Source organism: Lissotriton vulgaris, chromosome 7 (genome assembly GCF_964263255.1).
Source record: "Lissotriton vulgaris chromosome 7, aLisVul1.2, whole genome shotgun sequence".
NCBI classification, from domain to species: Eukaryota; Metazoa; Chordata; class Amphibia; order Caudata; family Salamandridae; genus Lissotriton; species Lissotriton vulgaris.
The window spans coordinates 39798575-39818706 of record NC_141695.1 but is presented as its reverse complement, the minus strand read 5'-3'; the positions used below and the strand labels follow the sequence as shown (position 1 = coordinate 39818706).

The following is a 20132-nucleotide window of genomic DNA, read 5'->3' as shown; positions in this document are numbered from 1 at the left end:
ACGCGATCCTTCAGAGTGATCTTGTATCCGTCCGGGATGGCTATGGCGATGTCGGGCGCTGAGGAGACGTTCATCTAGGTTTCGGTGAGGAAGGCGACGCCTGGTGCTGTTGCGTTGAACGGGTCCCAGAGTTCCACGGCGTGCCTGTGGACGGAGCGGGTTTTGAGCAGGATGCATTTCAGGTGGTTGCTGTTGGTGTTGGACTCGGTGGGGGCGGTACAGGTCCGGTAGCAGGTGAATCGGCAGGCTCTGCAGGCGAAGGGTCCGTGGGTGCGCCTCGGGGTGGCTCGTAAGCACGCAAGGTTCCGGCTGGCATTGAGTGCGTGGAGGGTCGCGGCGTCGTAGGTCAGTTGTGTAGTCTTGCATCGGAGGAGGGGGCCAGGGGTCCTGGCGATAGGCGCGGTCCAGGCGCGGACGGGCGCAGACAGGCTTGCCTTTGGCGCGCCTTCGGCGCACAATCGGCACGCCCGCTGCGCGTCAACGCTGCGCGTGCGTGAGGGTAGCATAAATAGGGAGCCGGGTGGGCAGAGCAGCTGGTTGGCGGGAGCGGGGCAGCGAATGGGCTGGCGGGGGGCAGGGCCACAGGGAGGCAGCGGCGGGAAGAAGCTGATGTGAGCGGGTGGCTCAGCGACGGCTGGGTCACCCGACCACGAAGATACCGGAAGCGGCAGCAGGCAAACACAGGAAGCGGCTGTCAGGCAAGGCAGGAGCAGCACAGGAGCGTGGGGGCAACCAGGCCTGAGCACAGGCACTGCAGTTGCTCCCGATGAGGTGGCACAGTCCCCTTAAGTAGCGAGCCGGGTGGGCGGAGCAGCTGGTTGGCGGGAGCGGGGCAGCGAATGGGCTGGCAGGGGGCGGGGCCGCAGGGAGGCAGCGGCGGGAAGAAGCTGGTGCGGGTGGGCGGCTCAGCAGCGGCTGGGTCACCCGACCATGAAGATACCGGAAGCGGCAGCAGGCAAACACAGGAAGCAGCTGTCAGGCAAGGCAGGAGCAGCACAGGAGCGTGGGGGCAACCAGGCCTGAGCACAGGCACTGCAGTTGCTCCCGATGAGGTGGCACAGTCCCCTTAAGTAGCGAGCCGGGTGGGCGGAGCAGCTGGTTGGCGGGAGCGGGGCAGCGAATGGGCTGGCGGTGGGTGGGGCCGCAGAGAGGCAGCGGCCAGAAGAAGCTGGTGCGGGCAGGCGGCTCAGCGGCGGCTGGGTCGCCCGACCACGAAGATACCGGAAGCGGCAGCAGGCAAACACAGGAAGCGGCTGTCAGGCAAGGCAGGAGTAGCACAGGAGCATGGGGGCTACCAGGCCTGAGCACAGGCACTGCAGTCCTGAAGATGATCCCTCTATAACTTGAGCACGGGATCGAAACGTCATCTCCTTTGAGTAGACATACGTTTAATCAATGTACATTAATGTGTGTATGTGTTACTCCAGGAAACACTGGTAATATTGATTCAAAACAGTGCCCTGATTGCTCACTCTTTTTGCCTGAAACACTTTTCCCTCTACTACCTTTTTCCTCTATCCTTTCACTTACCTTTTCAGTGCGGGACAGGACAGTGCCTTACTGCAATGAAATGTTTTGTTGCCAAATGTATCTAAACCTTTAACAATTTACTTGATTAATAAATTCCCTGTCCGGCTGGACAAGGGATAGAAATATATAGCAGCCTATTGTGGTCTATATAATATTACTATATGATTTTGCTTACGCTTAGGACCTCTGTTTTCCTTAAACTCTGCAACCTCCACAGCAGAAAAAATGACACCCGTGATTGTAGGTATTTCTAATTTCTTAATTTCGCCGTTTTCTTGCGTTCAGTGTTCCTCTCTCCTCATTGACCGCATTGGAGACGTCAAGAGCCTCCATGCATTTCTTCCTTCGCTTGGCGGCGTCAGTCCTCCATCTTGATTCTCCCAACCAAGTCATCACTGATGATTCCAAGGTTTCTGGGATGGTTGGGGGAGCTTTCTGAGTTCATTCATATGAAAAGTCGAATGACTGAGCATATTAATTATAAAAGCCCGACTTGGTGACGTTTGCGAAAATAAGGTGGAATGTGAATGGAAGTTAAGAGTGTGTTGGAAGTACTGAAGGCCAAGACAGTGGGCATTGTTTCTTAACAGACTTAGCTGATGAAGAAGAGTCTGGTGACAAGATCACAGAAAAATACAAATTGAGAAAGAGAGCAGAGAAATAAAACTGAGTATATTTCCTTGTTTTTGTGTTTAAATGGTGAAACAGGCCTAAGGATGGAAGTTACAAAAATACTGTGTGTGTGATGAAGTAATGTAAAAGAGTCAGACATGTAATTTAATCTAGTCATACTTGTCAGATGATTTTTTAATTTCTTATCAATGCTTCTTTTTTCTCGTACAGACAAAGAATGGAGAGAACATGGACGTTGGAAATAACTTCTCAGTGACAGGGTTCATCTTGCTTGGGTTTTCTGACGATCCAGCCTTGCAGGCACCCATCCTTCTTCTGCTCTTTCTCATTTACCTCAGTTCTGTGTTGGGCAATTCCATTGTTTTCTTCATCATTTGTCTCAGCCCTAATCTTCACAAGCCTATGTACTATTTCCTGCTTCATATGTCCTTCCTAGACATCTGTTCCACCTCTGTCACTCTCCCTAAAGCCATTGACATTCACTTGACAGATGGGAAGTTTGTCTCCTCAGCTTCTTGCTTTACCCAGATGTACTTTCTCCTGTTTTTTGTGAGTACAGAGATAATGCTGCTCACTGCCATGGGATATGACCGATACCTTGCCATATGCAACCCCTTGCGATATGCTACAGTCATGAGCAGAAGGATGTGTGCTCAGCTGGCAGCTATCTCTTGGACCATAGGAGTACTGGATGCAATGCCGCACACGCTCTTGCTGTCCAGCATGTCTTTTTGTGGGCATCAGACTCTTGATCATTTCTTCTGTGATGTACCTGTACTCACACAGCTTATCTGCAGTGACATCACTAGCATTGTCATCGCCACCTTCATAATTGCCGTTGGTTTAGGGATCGCTACCTGTGTAATTACACTAACATCCTATTTCTTCATCATTTCTGCCATCTTGGGAATCCGCTCGGCTGCTGGGAGGCATCAAGCCTTCTCAACATGCTCTACTCACCTAACCACTCTCCTCCTCTTCTATGGGACTGTGTTTGGTGCCTATCTCAAGCCCACCTCAGTGTACGCCAAAGGGCAAGAGAAGATATTCTCTTTGCTTTATACTGGCCTCATTCCAATGCTGAACCCTGTCATATACACTCTTAGAAATAAGGAGGTAAAGAAGGCACTAAATCAAGCCAGGAAAACCATTGGAATAGAAAAGTCCATCACTTGGCCATGAATATTCACCCTGCCCTGATTTGCCCAACAACAATGATATCTGGGTTTATGGTGCTGATTTTTGGTCATGAGTGAAGATAGATCATGCATGTGAGCAATGTCCTAGGCCTGTCTCAATAATTTAGTCTTCTTTGCCCTAGAGTAGATCCCAAAGCACCTCCCTTGCAGTGGTAAAGGGCTACTGCCCATATCAGGAGTTAAGTGCCACAGGCACTGTTGTGGCAGCATACCATGTTTTAGTAATGAGGATCAGTAGTGTGAAGAAGGCTTTTTACCTGTGTCACTGGTGTTGGCCTGGCAGCCCACTCACGTAAAGGTCTGATTTTGTGTTCTTACCTCACCCTTGACCTACACCATGTTAGTATGAAGCAGTGTGCAGCTCACGTGTATTTGCTGTGATGTATGTGTGCCTGTGAATGGTAAAATATTTTGAGAACCATATGGAAGCCAAGGGCCTGCCTTATATTAATTATATTAATATAATAATTAACAACGATCCTTACTGGATGGGCCCTGTGGAATACATATGGTAACGGATTCTGGCACAGACATCCACTGAGGGTTCTGGTGTGGGGCAGCCGCCCTGTGGTGGAGGTCATGAGCGGCAACGGGGTTTGCCTGGCTCCTGACTGGAGGTGGCAGAGTCAGCACAAGTCGGCTGTTCCAAGGTGAAACATCGTGCGTTGAAGGCTCTGACGTTTTTGTTTCTAGGCGCATTGGAGTGAAGGAGTTTGGGGACTCAGTGGCATCAGCGGTCCCAGTGGTGAAAGTACTGGAGGCAAGGAGGAGTGAGGGCCAAGACTGGAGCAGGTATAAGGTACAACAGGGGTTGATGGTAAACAACCTTCCCATACAGGTACCATTTCTCCCTATGTGTTCAGTGATTAAAAAGCCTGGGGCAGAGTGTGCTGGAGGAATCTTAATAAGATTAATACTTCCTTGGATGGAAGTTATAAACCCATAATTTGCGAGACTGATACTATCTGCGTCCAGCACCGGAGAAGAATGGATTGAGAGGGAAAGTTAAAGACCAGATATTGAGTGGGGCTGTAGCATTATCACCTGTAAAAAAGGTGCTAAAGGGGGCATGGAAACCAAAGAGGTGTGAGCCTAAGGAAGGTTGTTTACCCCCAAAACCTCCCTCCTCCTTTAGGTCATACTTTAAAATCATGGAGCATGTTACTGCTGCTTCCCAGGGGAGGGGGAATAATGCAACCCACTCCCCACCTCAGGTGGAGCCGCTGTTGCTTGAAAAAAGAATTTTCCACTGGTAGACAAGGTAGGAGATGCCCAAAACAGCCAAGATCCATAAGAGGGTCTAAATGTACATGATGGGGGGCGTCAGATCAAAGTTCAAAGCAGACCCAAGACAAAAATGGGACCTTTGACATTGATAACCTGTGCAGAGCGTCCTCCTCTAGCAATCAGGTTGAGAAACTGCTTCCCAACTTGAGGCAAGACCTTCTCACGAAGTTCGAGATTTCAGTGGGTAACCAAAGAGGCATTCAGGAAAGGTGTGGGATCCTGGAAGAAAAATTAGATGGTATTACTCTACGTACTACAGTCCTGGAAAGTGAAGTTATTTATTTATTTATTTATTTATTTAATTGCTTATATCGCGCTAGAATCGACCTAAGAGGTATCTCCGCGCTTTGCTCGCAAAAGTTCTGGAATATGTTGATTCTGTGGAAACCACAGGGAAGGTTATGCTACCTGAAACAAAAGAGTTTTTAAGGCCTTCCTAAAACATAGATGGTTGTCGTTGTGTCTTAGGTCAGATGGAAGTTTGTTCCACATGGTTGGGCCTATGAATGATAGGGCACGTCCACCTTGTCTGGCTTTTTTTATAGTGGGGATTTCCAGTAGACATTGGTTGCTGGACCGCAATAGACGTTCAGGTTTGTATGTCTGAAATTTTTGTGCCAAATATCTAGGGCCTTGCCCATAAAGGCATTTGTGCACTAAACAGCAGATTTTAAACGTAACACGTTGTCGTATGGGCAGCCAATGAAGGTGTCTTAACAGGGGTTTTGACGGGGTCCTTGCGGGAGCATTTAGAATTAGTCTGGCCGCCGTATTTTGGACCACCTGCAAACGATTTAACGCCTCCTCATTGGCTGATATGAGGAGGCCGTTGCAGTAGTCGAGGCGACTTATCACCAGGGCCTGTACAAGGGTCTTCCTGTGATTATCAGGCAGCATAGGGAAAATTCGCCTTAACTGGCCAATTGTTCTAAAACAGGCTCCTGTGACATAGTTAGCATGCTCCTTTAAGCTCAAGTTCTGATCCAGTTTCACCCCCAAGTTCTTAACAGTTGGCTTTGGGCATGGGACGGGGCCAAGATCTAAAGGCCACCAGTCGGGAGACCAGAGCATGCTCGCTTTCCCAAATAGCATTACCTCGGTCTTCCCGACGTTACACTGGAGGCAGTTGGTAGCCATCCAGTTGGAAACTGCTCTCATGCCCTCGGCAAAATTGTTCTTCACATCGGGCGTAAGGGAGTTGAAAGGAAAAAGCAGCTGGGTGTCATCAGCATATGACACTGGTGTGAACCCAAACTTTCTCACAATCTGCTTTATCTGCGAAGACAGCAAATATTGTGGATCTTAAAGCACAAAATAGGCAGCTACAGGAGCATATGGAGAGGCTGGAGGTATTTAGAGGAGAGGGAATATCCTTGTGCATTTACTTAATTCGAGGAAACCTCCCCTTCCCTGCAAGCTCATGGGGCCTGAATATCATTTCAAGTAGTCGACCAAATTGGTTATTTTTACTACTAGGGGCAAGTTTAACCTCTTTTGTTCAGACTAGCCTATTTTTGCTGTCTGATTTTTGGAAGATAGGCATATTACATATACATATACATTATTTTCGAGTATAGTAGGGCTCATATTAGGTCCTGATGAGTAAAGCAGTGGGGACTACTTACGAAACATGTTGACCCAGTAGGAGGCATTATATTGGAATACACCCCCTACATAATCCCCTTTTTTTAATATTTCCAGCTAGGGAAGAGAATAACATGTGTTTTTTCCACTAGCCAGGGAAGTTTTAAATCCCCCATTTTGTATCTTTCACAGACCCTACCACTCTCACTACCCACACAACACATAGACTATTTTCATAAAACCAAGTGCTCCTGCGTATCCGTAGGGCAAAGCATGCCCCCGCCCCGTAGAGGGATGGGAAGACCCCTATGATGAAGCATAACACTATGGGACTTGTAGTGTGTGAGGGATATTTTAAAAACACTTAGTACTTTTCCATGACATTTCAAGGATCAGCAACACTCACCTGTTTCTGTATCACATAAAATATAAAATATAAAATATAAAATATAAAATATAAAACATAAAACAATTCCCTATACAGGGTAGAATCATATTGTTTATTAATACTTGTACAGGAGGTAGATTCTATCTTAAAAACTCTTTACTCGCTCCTTTCTGTTATTAGCAGCCACTGCAGGCCAACACAGTAAAGGGGAAGTTCCTCCTCACAGCTTCTCTAGTTCTTCTTCTTGGCAGGTTCCTGGATCCAAAAGAGTTCTGAAGTCCTGGGTCAGGGCCCCTATATTTATACCACATTTTCTCTTTGTGGCAAGGGTCTCTGAGCCTAATCCAAACCAGTTCTACCCTTTCAAGCCCACCTTCACTAGAGGAGGAGGAGACAGCATTGTGCAGAGGAAACACTGTAATTCAGGTGCTAGTGAAAACTCCTCCAAACACTCTAAATGCAGACCAGGTCTATTCAGCCTAACTATGAGTCACCCAGGTAAGGCAGGATACACCTCAACTCCCCTTGTGACTGTCTACAGTGAATGCACATCCCCAGCCCCTGTCACCCCAAAATCAGACACTCAATACACAAACCAGCAGGGGCACACATAATGTTTAAACAAGAAATGCATACTTTCTAAAAGTGGCATTTGCAAACATAACATTTAAAACAATCTCCCTAAAAGAAGTGTTGATAATTTTTTACTTCAGAGAGCCTAAATTCATTTCTCTATTTTGCCGCAATCGAAAGTTATGCAGGTAAAATGTTAAAAGGCAACTCCCTTACCAACAGTGATACTTGCACAGCATTCAGATAAATAAACCTTGTCACAATGCAAGCCTACCATCTCTGAACTGCCTACAGTTAGGTAGTTGCTTGTCCAGCATCAATGTAGTTTTGAAAATAGTAAATCCACAACCTTTTATGGTAAAGGATGATGAAATACATAATTTGAAGTAGTTGGAGTGGAAAGACTATTTCATCAATTATATTGAGGCGTTTGAAGGTGAAGAAGTGACACCGGAAAAGAAATAGAAAATACTACGCTTGTGTCCTGGTGGATTTAAAGTATACAATCGTATGGAGAAAAAACGCTTTCAGGAGATGAAGGGAATGTCTTCACACAAGCATTGGCAGACTTAGATGCATATTTTGCCCTCACGATTTGCAAGCTATTGACAGATATCATTTTCATCATCAGAAGCAGGGTCCAAATGAAAAGATTGAGGATGTTGTGGTTCATTAGGGAAGTTGGCCTTATCTTGCAAATTTGGAATTATTGAGGATGAATTAGTGCGTGACCAGGTGATCATGCACTGCACTAAGCCTAGTTTTCAAGATAAATTGTGGATCCATGGAGAATCAAGTCTACAATAGGTTACATCTATTATCCGGAAAGCAGAAATTATGTCAAGGTGTGCAAAAGCAGTTGTTTCCACTGGATGACATTGTTAGAATTGTGAAGACAATTGAGTACCAAAAAACTACCCAGGAAAGCACTAAAAAAGATGAAAAGAGTGTGGGGGAACAAATTGTCAGAAACAAAGTGGCTGAACTAAAAGGAAGACTGTGTTAAAGGTGTGGTAGCATTTCTCAAATTGCGTATGACTAAAGGAGTCATGAGTTGAATCATAAGTGCGCTAAGTGGGGTATAATCAGTCAAAATGCACTCGTGTGTCGCAGATCTGAACTTTTCAAGTGTGTAGTGGAAGAGTGTGACCAAGAGGAAGTGCCATCAGGCTCTGACATGAATAGTCCCCAAGTTCTCTGCATATGTGATGGGGGAAGGAAGTTGGAGTACAGAACAGGAAAAAATGGTGTGTGAGGTTATGGCAGGGGGAGTCTTGGTAACCATAGTAACTGATTCCGGGTCACCCTATACTATTATTCACAAAGATATGTGGGTGGATTTATTCTGCAAAAAATTGGGCACTGATTTGGTTAAGCTGGACATTTATCCTGTGAGTTTCACGGGTGAACCTGTTAATTTGGAGGGTTTCTGAAAGTTAGTGTTTGTATTTAAAGGGAGAACTGCAGAGTGTAAACTGTGTGTCTAGTTTGGGTCCATGTGTTTTGGGATGGTGGGTTCAAGTTGAACCTTGATACTAATAGTTCAGATCCTGTATTAAGCGTTGGTGATGAAGGTGTAGTGAACAACGATATGGTAAAGAAGTTTCTGTCAGTCATTACCGGGAAGGGGGGGGGGGAATTGAAAGGTTTCACTCATAAAATTGTGTTAAAAAAGGATGGCCAGCCTTGTGTACATAAGGTGAGAAGCATTTCTATGAGTGTTAAAGAAGCAGTGATCAAAGAGTTGAAAAAGTTGGCTGAGAGTGGGGTAATTGAACACATGGAATCATCGGATTGGGTCGCACCTCTCCTTGTTGCAAGGAATGCAAAGGGTTGCATATGCTTATGTGTGGGTCTAAAGGAGCTAAACAAGAAAAATGTTGTCAACATGTTTCTGTTACCTAGATTAGGTGAGTTACTGTCAGTCACTAAAGGAATGGAGTGGTTCTCTAGGATTGATTTAACATCAGTAAATATTTTACCACATTTATCAAACCGATTGGGATGTTTCAATTTAAGCATGTTCCTTCCTGGTTGGCCTCAGCAGCTGTCATGTTCCAAAGTTTGATGTTCCAACTTTTCAAAGATAAGGAAAATGTCATCTTCTTCGAAGATGACATTTTGGTCATGGGAGGGAATATAGAAGAGCATAACGTTATGTTGGTGGAAGTTTAAAATCTTTGGAACATTACGGTCTTACGCCAGAGGAGTCCAAATGCAAATTTGGTAGGAACACTGTAACATGCTTGGGCCATTAGATTAGTTCCAAAGGCAGCAGCCTGTAAACTGATTTGGTTGGTGCTATAAGAAAGTCCCCAGGACCACAAAACAAGGTCGATTATAGATCCTTTTTAGGATTAGCGGAATTTTACTAGAAGTTTGTACATCATTTCTCTGAGAAGATGTATCCCATTTGCCATCTATTGAAGAAGGGTGCAAGGTTGTCTGGACAAAAGTTTTCGAATGCAGTCTAGAGACTGTTAAGAATGACATTTGTACTGCCCCAGCCCTTCTAAGTATTTGAACCTAAACTGAAGAGAATTATTACCACAGATGCAAGTGGGAAGGGATAGGGAACGGTGCTTTCTCAGGTTGAAGAGGATGGCACAGAGGGTGTTATCTCTTTCACATCACGTGCAGTCACCCAACAGAGGAGAAGTACCCTGTCATTGAAAGAACGACATTGGGGTGTGTGTGAGGATTAAAAAAGTTTCGACAATTTGTGTGGGGCACTAAGGTCACATTCAGAACAGATCACAAACTTCTTACTAAGTTTCTCACGTCAGAGGGATTGAGTAGTGTTTCACGTAGGAATTCTATGTTATCTATGCAATTGTTGGACTGCATCTACACTAGGTGCATGGAGTATGCAATAGAATAACAGATTATTTAAGGAGATTGCCTTTGTCTGTTTCTGAGGAAGTTAAAAGTGACTGGAATTATTGTTTAGTCACAATGATTTTTTAGTGAAGAGTTACAATGTGTTAGTCATGATGAGTGGGTTGCAGCCATAAGTCAAGTTATAGATTTGTGTACAGTAATAAAACATTTGAGGGAAGGTTGGCCAGAGAAACATCATTTAAAGGAGGATCTCTTCCCATTTTGGGAAGTGAAGACAAGTTGTGTGTCGAAGATAAGTTATTATTGAGAGGTGGCAAACATATCCCCCCTAAGGAATTGAGAGGCAAGGTATAGGGTTGTTCCATGAGGGCCACCTAGATATATTGAAATCCCAGAGCAGAATGAAACAATCTTACTTTTGGTCGGGTGTTGACTGGGAGACTGAGAAAGTTGTGAGAGAGTGTGTAGAATTTAGCAATTTGGATAAAACTTTGGTCATAATTAAACCACCTTTACATTCTACTAGAGTTCCCAATATGCCATGGGAGAGAGTGGGCATCAATATTTTTGTCCGGTGCTGGACACAAAATGTGTGCAAAAATACTTTCTGGTGTTGGTAGACCATTTCTCTAAGTGGCCGGAATTCAGTGTTGTACAGAGAGCAGATTCGGAATCAGTTATCAGATTTTTAGAGGAATAATTTTCCACAGAAGCATTACGTGAGATTTTGATCTCTGATAATAGTGGGCAATTCATGGCAGTCATCTCAAAACTTACATTGAGTGTACAGGCGTAAATAACAGGCCTACTTCTCTTTATCATCCAGAGAGAAATGGAAATGGGGAACGATTCATAGAGTCATAAAAAGGACGAATGAATTATCTAACAGTAATGGATTGGATTGGGAGGTAGAATTCAAGAAAACAGTATGTGGGTACAGGGTGACTAAGTGCGATATTATAGAACATAGTCCATTTGAGTTGATGAGGGGTAGTTTTGTTCATACTGAAGACAAAATACCACTATTGTCAGGTGATCATCTAGTAAAGTAAGGAAGCACATGGAATCTAAACAATAAGGGTATAAACCCAGGTATGATCATCTGCATGGTGCCAAGAAAGTGAACTTAAATGTTGCGGACATATTTAACCCCTTGGACGCGGCCACGATTCTGCGCCTGAGCGGCGTTTTCCGTAGTGGGCGGGTTCATGGCGGCCCCCGGCCGTCATCAGCACACGCCCCCCGTAATGCATGACGGCTGGGGGCCGTCATCAGCATCGAAGTGGTTAAAATGAAAAGGGGAAGGTTTGTTTATAAGGGTGAAAGCAAATACTCTCTAGAAGTTAAGAACATCTTGAGCAATGCTGCTTTACTCGGTGACTTGAAGGTTTGGCATGCAAAGAGACTCGCTTTTTTCAAAGGGTCCGCAGATATATTTACAGGGGATCAACAACTGATGCTGGTCAGTGTGACTAGACTAATGATGTGGCTGGAAGAGCTGGGTTAGAAGGGAATTTCCCATCTACACTGGCTACGCAAAGTCCTGTGGATACAAGTGAGTTTTGTAAAGAAAGTAACCTGTTAAGGGAAACAGAGGAGGTGGAGGTTGCCCAGAAAGCTATGACATCGAGCAGGGTGAGTGTCAAGCTTAAGCATGTAGATGATTATATATTGACTGTTTGTGTATAATTTAGTGTCAATTCCTAGGCACTTGGAAGAGTATACAATTACTGTATGTTAGTAATTTAGTCTATGCTTAGTAGTTAAGCTACATGTCTCAGTGTATGCATTCCCTTTAGTAAATTCTGAGTTAGATGTGACAGTAATATGTTGTAATGTTACGATTATTATGCTACTTTCCTTTTAAGGTTTTGATGGTGTGTTCTAACCCTGTTTCTCTGTAAGCTTGTTGTGGGTTGTTTATATTTTGTGGTAAAGGGGAAGTGTTGTGTTTGTCTCAATGTAACTCCTGGTGTTTCTTGAATCTCTGAGAGTCAGGCTTGTTTGAATGGCAGAGCGTGTACGAGAGAGACGGTTGCGGGGCATTTGGTGGTATATACTTGATCTAGCTCCGTGTGTTGAGTAGCTTCCTGGTTTGAGTTGAATAAACACCTTCAACCTTAAGTATGTGTGGAGTATCCTTAAGAGATTCAAACTCATTAAAATGTTCACCTCCCAACCAGTGACAATCTATTACTACTAAGCCTGACTCTGGTAGGATTACAGCCCTTCTTGAATTCTAACACAACAGATTAGAAGTGAACCTCTCTAAAACTAAATTGAAAAAATTCAGGGAGAAAATTGGAACTCTGGTGCCTTGATTTTCAGTGGATCCCGTCTTGAGTTCTCCTCGCAGCATACATATCTTGGAGTGGTGTTTGACTCTAGAACAGCCTCTCTAACATCAAGATTTTGTCAGCTTGCAAAAACATTACATGTTCCCATACTTGGTCCTCAACATGGTGGCAAGAAAGTGAACCCAAAAGTTGGGGACAGGAGGGTGACAGGAAGGTTTTTCATACAGAGAGACTAGCTTCATTCAAAGGGTCCCCAGATTTTAGGGTCAACAACTTATGCGGGCAAGTATGATTGGGTTTATGATGTGGCTGGGAGAGCCGGGTAAGAAGGGAATTTCCCATCTATGCAGGTTTCAAAATGTCCCATGAACATATAAGTGAGTTTTGTGAAGAAGGTAACCTGTTGAGGGAAACAGAGGCGGTGGAGGTTGCCCAGAAAGCTAAGACATCGGTGAGGATTAGTGTCAAGCTAAGCATTTAGAAGAATATATAATGACTGTTTGTGTAGAGTTTAGTGTCAAACCCTCCACATTTGGAAGAGCATAAAATGACTGTAAGTTTTTAATGGAGTGGTGTTTGACTCCATAGGTTCTTCTACCCTGAAGATGGACAGCCTCCCTAATACCAGGATTTTGTCAGCTTGCAAACATTTTACATGGTCCCATTCTTGATCCTCTACAGCAGGTGATGGCAGCCAATCTCCTGTCCACCATAGCAAAGAGCTCCATAATTGAGGGAGAGAAAATAGCAAAACTTTAAGACCTATTAACCGCCAAGACCTACCGCACAATTCTTAAACTGCCTCGTTACGTCATGCAAGGCCAGCTGCACCTTGAATATGTGGACCATTAAATGCCTTCCTGAAAATGTGCCATTCCTTCAACCAGGCCAAAAACAACTTCAACCAGGCCAAAAACAACACAGTGTCTTTGGTATGAAGTAAAGTCCTGTTACTCAACAGAGGGGCTAAACGTCACTTTGAACAATGTAACACACTCCAAGCAGGAAAGTTATGGAATAAGAAATTTCACACTAGGCAAGTTATTAAAACCTTAAAATCTCAGCCATATTCGATCAAGAATACCCATTCCAACCGAAGTTGGCACTCATGCACCTGTGTTTTGGTGATCAACCCACTCTGGATCATATCCCTGTGGAGTGGTGTGGCTCACTGGATAGAGGCGCAGACACGGAAGCAGAGGTCGGCCCGGGACCAGGGGTCGACTCCTGACGCGGCAGGGTCGTGAACCAGGTTCAGCGGACTCGATAATTCTCGCCTCGGTGCCTATTCTAACATGGGATCACACTCGGCAACTCTGGGCATTAGCTTGCCTCATCTCCACAACGGCCCCCCACCAACGTCGGGGATGCCTGGTTTCACCTTGGAGATACCCAGTAGGGACCATCTCACAGGGAAAGCCAGGCCGGGTTCCCCAGCGGTCTATAGCGCCAGGCCGCCTCAGGGCAACAGTGCGCTTTACAAGACACACACACACATTGCCTGGTCGAGGATGATTGAATGGAATGGATGCAGGCTCTGTGGAGTGAGAAAGGAGATGATGGTTCACATCTTGTCTGTATGTTCGCATCTTATCTGTATGTCCAGTGCTACTAGCTCAAAGCAGAAAATTATTGATTTTTCAATCAAGCCAGATTAAGAACCTGTAGAGAGGCAATCATGAATGGCCTCAACTACAAAAATACACTCCTGAATATAAGGGTTGTTATAGTTGCAGTTTTTGGCAAAAGTAAAGGTCCAGCCGGTGAGCACAAAACAGCAACTATAGATAAAACAGACATAAGAAGTGAAGAACTTTGCCCATGCAAATATATTTTAACACATGTAACAATTAGACACTATTATCTTCTGACTCGACATGAAATACCCTTGTCTTTAGCATTTTATCATGTCATTTTTTTATTGTAAGGGTTTTAAAATGTACGTTGGTGCAATGGTTTTAATTAGCGATGCACTTTGTTAATAGAATCTGAAATCTTAATCACATCTCAAGTGCCTCAATTTTAGAAGGATCTCTAGGATTATTATTTTGCACTGGATTTTTATCCTTGCCTGTCAATACGTATACTTGTGTGATGTCCACACTCATGCACTATGGTGAAAAGGTGTGTGGGTAGGTTCAGCAGCATCATTGTTCATAACCATTAGGGAGACTGCATGATAGTGAAACATATCTGTACATTTGTCACTTTCCTGCTCTCTCCATGTTACAAAACCCATCACAGCAACTTTGAGTGCTGCACTGCATTTTGAATTTTGTTTTATACATGCGTCTTAACCAGCCACATGTCATTTACATCATGACTATGTTATATCCTATGGTGTTATGTTTGCTGCCACATCCAGTACACAAGAGATTATTTGAGCATGTTAGATAATATAGTTCACATTGATGACAGATGAGAATTTGATATTAGAAATGTGTTCATTCATTCGATTGGGCTGGACTGTTCCCATGAGGCACAGGGTCAGACTGATTTGCATATGGCCATGGCTGAACTGGGGTGGCGGAGTGAGCTAAAGAATGGTGATGGATCAAACCCACATCATTTGACTGGGGGTGAGTGTTTAATTTGCTCAAACGCTCCGCCCATCACCCCTTTGGTATCGCTTCATCTATTCTATCGGCAAAGATACAGTGAGCAACATTGGGATTCAGGACTTTAATTATGAGTTGTGATGGCATTAGGCACATTGAACAATATCCAAAGTCACTGTAGGGTTGTTTCTGCAACAGATACTGAGGGTAGCATTGATGTATATTGAAATATATATTGATGTATATTGAAATACTATTTGCATGTGAGTTGGTGTTCTAAATATATTAAGCCATGAATGATTAGATTACTATGTAGGACTACAAATTACATAATTAGATTTTACATATTGCAATGCACCCTCAGAAATGTTAATGCAAATTAACACCCACACATGCATGAAGTGTGATTTAGCAAATAATCACACCTTCCTTCATATACACGTAATTATGTCATAAAGTATATAGTGTGCAAACCTTATGGTGATTGATATTTGGGTTGAATAGCATACCTGAGTGTGAAGGAATTGGGTGAATATCAGATGGTGCCACTACAGTTACATTACACTATGAGGAATGCCTGTGTGGTGGATTCTGTCTAATGGGGGCCTAACTTCCCCTCTATGTAAAAGGGGGTTCACCTTTGGTCTGAGTGAGCCAGAAGCATGTAGATCTGAAACAATGATTATGAAAGTAATCATGCACCAGGGATGAATCATGTGTGTGTGCCATGACCTATGTGCTACCTTGATGGGCTGTGGTATTTCAAAGATTGTTAGGGTCCTCAGATGTGTGGAGGTAGGAACATACATGTGAATGGAACAGTAATACTTCTGTCTATATGATGTGTCATAGCCACAGAATAAAGGGACGCTCAGTACATTGTCCCAAAGTGTATTTGCTTATGGCTTGCACTACACGAGAGTCAGAGAGCACTGTGGGGCGTGTGCATATTTGTTTGTGATAAATATAGGATGTATGTGAGCCTTAGAGACTCCATCACATGGAGGCTGGTATTATAGCTAATCTTGATTCTATAATGACCATGTAAGAAAATAAAGTTAGAACTACCTACATATCAACATATAGTTATTGTGTAAATATCGAAAGTAGCATTTTTTATCCTTTTTAAAACTATTGTTGACTTTACAGGCATATCAGTAATTACATATCTGAGCTAATTGTATTCCTAACTATAGTGTTTTGTTCTTTTACAAATTAAACGCAAAACTTTCAATTTATGTACATTTCTTTATCATATGCCACTGTAGTACATATAGAGATAAAGCCTTAATTCAAAAAGCTGCTGTTTATAGTGCTATTACAAAAGTACAATTTAACCAGAAAATTATTAGACATACATAACAGCTTGTACATTTAGTTAGCCACAGAAATGTATAAAAATTCAGTTCATATGATAAAGTTGTGTTGTAAAGAAACTACATATTTCATAAGCATAACATTTTCCTAGGATTCAAATTTCTCTATGTTCACGCATATTCATGAAATCTTTTCAGATACCTGTCTGTTATAAAGGAGTTCTCTTTATCGATTGATCCTTTTACTGCAATGTACAGCCAACCACAATATATCTTGCACACAATGTAGCTTGTGCACAAGTCTCCCTCCAGGTAAATTGAGACTTCAGAACCCTGGTTTGATTAGGCCAAAGATTCGCTCAATTATGTTATGTGTCCTATGATGTAATGCATTATATGCTTCTTCAGGTGATCTTTTTGGTTTGCTGAAGGGTTTTAACTACCAACCAGGGTCTGAGAGAATATCCCATCTAACCTATATTGTAACCAAATTTATGATAAAAAATGTTATTTATATCATTTTAAAACTTACTTTCAATAAAGAATATTTTGAAAAAAAAAAAAAAAAGAAAGACAACAACCTGAATATAAGGACTCTTTCTACCATTTTAAGTTCATGTGCTGTGCAGTGTTGCATGACAAGGAGAGAGAAGGACATCACCTTATTTACATAACTATGGCGCAATCATGCTCTTTCCTTTGCACTGGCGCAAAATCCGCCAGCCGTGTGATACACACACCTTTGCACCATACTGCAATCGTTTTGGCCTGAAAGTGTTTTTATTCCAGGAAAAGAAAAACTATACTTGGACTAAAGTCTACACTTTTGAGATTTTGGATGTGTGCTCTACAGTGCAGCACACATGCAAAGCGAATTTTGTTAGGACATATTGAGACATTTCAGATGTTTTTCTGCTTGCTTAAGAGTGGCCCTCTATTTTAATTTCAAAATCAAGGTCCAGATTTACCGATGTTTTCCATCCAATTTGCCTTATTGCTTTAAAGCAGACCTGAGGCAATATCTTTTTGGGGATTACAAACCAATGCAATTTGGTGTTTGCGTTGGTTTGTTACAAAACATAACTCAAACCAGTGTGAAGTGCTGCTTTGCGATAATCTGTATAAATGGGGGTGCCCCTTGGGTGGTACAGGGGCATTGCTATGCAACCTCCAATGGTTATTGAATAAAACACTGTCTTCTATTAATATTAGACAGGGTTTTTTGTGCCCCAAAATAATGCTTCTTGAAAGCATGTGTTAAACTGTGAAATGCTTTCAATTCTACTTTCTTTTCCAACTTTGCAAGTGTGTGCTGCACTGTAAAGCACACATACAGAGTGGGGAATGTTTTACAGCTTGTCCAAGCAGAGTATTTTGTCGTGGAAGGGTATCCTTCCAGTAGAAAACCTCTGCCAGACTCACACAAACACCCTTGCACCAAGGTGCAAAGGTGTGTGTGTGGCGCTCAGCAGCCTGATTTTGCGCTGGTTCCGGGAAGAGGGGAAAAGAGTGCATACCTCTGTAGATATGATATGGTGTTTTCCTGTTCTCTCCCTGTCTTGCTATGCGGAAGCTTTGTGCATTGTGCAGCGTTGTGTGAGAAGTATGTACATGTATACTATGGTTAGTTGCTGGTGTTTTATTTAAAAAACTGCGGTAGTTTGAAAGGCAAACATCCATGTTGCACCCTTTCAATGCACCCTTCACAGAGAGTAACGTAAACTTCCACTATGCGTTGCTTTGCATGACTTTGAGGGAATTTTGCAGTGCATAACAAGTTTGGTGGTCTAAATTAGATGCTAAAATGTATTTCTATGCACAATATATGCACAACATAGCTTCCTTTTTTGAACAGTAACAAAGCACAAAATGTTTTTTATTCTACACCAATATTTCCTTTTTTTTTTACAAAAATATAATTCTATACGAAATTGGGTTCCCGGTTGACTGGGATACAGACTCTAATCAAGCAGTAACCACAATCCTAGTCAGGATAAGTCACAAACATACCCTAAGCTTGACACGAAGCAGTCAGACTTAACTCAAGAGGCAATGTGTAAAGTATTTGTGCAACACTTCAAGAAGTAAAACAGTGAAAACACCATGCACCATGCAAAAATATTCCACACCAGGTTAGTGATAGCTCTTAATTTAATGAACAAAACAAGACCAGCAGCAGTCTAGCAGAGTGGCAGCCCTTGAGCAGCACAACACACCTTCTCCTTGGTAGGATACCCACAAGTGTACTGAGTTGGGATGGTCTGAAGTCCAGTTCTTATACCTAGTGGAGCCTTTGAAGTTGGAGAGACTTCAAATAATGGCTTTGAAGTGCACAGAGGTCCCCATTTCCTGCCCTGGCCCCAGACTCCCAACAGGAGGTTATGCAACCTTTTGTGTGGGGAGAGGACACAGCCTATTCAGGTGTAAGTATGAGGCTGGACCCAAGTCCTCCCTTACATTCGGCAAGGATGTCCCATAAAGTCACATCTAAGCTCCCTTTGTGTGTGGCTGTCTAGAGGGAATACAAAAGGCCCAGCTGTCACCCAACCCAGACATGCAAATGGAGGCAGGCTGCAGACACCCAGGGCTAACAGCAGAAAAATGACAGCTTTGAAAAGTGGCATTTTCAAAATTGTAATGATAAATTCAGCTTTGCAATTATCATTACAATTTCATAGGTATAAAGAATGACAGTTTGCCTATTCTCAATTGGGAATAACAGCTTATTAAATGTGAAAAGGCATCTCCAATGTTATCCTATGAGAGGGGTACGCCTCATAGTAGTGAAACACAAGTTTGAGAGTTTGTCACAACCTGGACATCCAAACATAGGAGCAAACATTCTATATTTACTTGTACAGCACACTGCCTTATGGGCTACCCATGGCCTTCTTTAGGGCAGACTTATCTGTAATAAAAGGGGAGTGTAAGGTTGGCAGGCATTTAAAATAGCAAATTGACATGGCAGTGTATCACACAGGACACAATGGCAGGCCTGGGACAAGTTGGTGGCACATAAAGTGCTGCATGCCCTCTGGTAGCATTTAATTTACAGGCCCTGGGTATAGGGTATACCACTCTTCATAGGACTTATAAGTAAGTTAAAGATGCCAATTAGGTTTGTGTCAGTCAAACCATATTTAGAGGAGTGAGAACAAGCACTTTAGCACTGGTATTAAAGTGGTAATCCTAGGGCAAGATAAACGATTTCAGCTAAATTGGAGGCGAACAGTTTGTGGGAAGCCAGCCTAACCTCCTTGGAGTTGTTTTCACTAAAGCAGAAGAACCTGGAGAGAACATCAGCAATCGTGTGATCTAACCCTGGTCCGTGTTCCAGAGTAAAGTCCATTCCCTGTAGGGAGATGGACCACCTCAACAATGTTGGCTTCTCACCCCTCATTTGCATTAGCCACCTGAGGGGTGTGAAGTCTGTCTGAATCTGTAAGTGAGTCCCAAACAACTATGGCCTCAGCTATGTCAGTGCCCAGAAAACAGAAAAGGCTTCTCTCTCTCAATAGCACTCCACCTTTGTTCAATAGGTAGTAACCTCCTAGATATAGAATCTACAGGTTGGTCTAGGACCTTATCATTTAGCTGTGAAAGAACTGCTCCTATGCAATTTTCTGAGGCATCAGTTTGTACAATTAATTCCCTGGAAAGATCAGGGTCTTTGAGCACAGGGGTTGTGCACATGGCCTGTTTTAGGTAGTCAAATGTTTTCCGCCATGCCTCTGTCCAAATCACATTGCTTAGCTGCTTCTTAGAAGTCAGCTCAGTCAAGGGGGAACAATGGTGCCATATTCCTTGACAAAACACCTGTAATATCCTGTGAGGCCCGATAAGGCTTTCATCTCAGTTTGAATATTTGGGTGGCCCGAGGCCATGATGGTGTTTTGACCTGGAGGGGCTGCATCTTACTCCTGCTC

The 20132-nt window shown here is 43.3% G+C and overlaps 1 protein-coding gene across 1 annotated transcript; it reads left to right on the top strand.

The window, feature by feature from the left end:
• The first annotated feature begins 2391 nt into the window (after positions 1-2391).
• LOC147700649 (olfactory receptor 2G3-like) lies at positions 2392-3345 on the top strand. Its single transcript, XM_086929162.1, has one exon. The coding sequence runs from the start codon at positions 2392-2394 to the stop codon at positions 3343-3345; it is 954 nt and encodes a 317-aa protein (XP_086785288.1).
• Positions 3346-20132: the final 16787 nt, after the last annotated feature.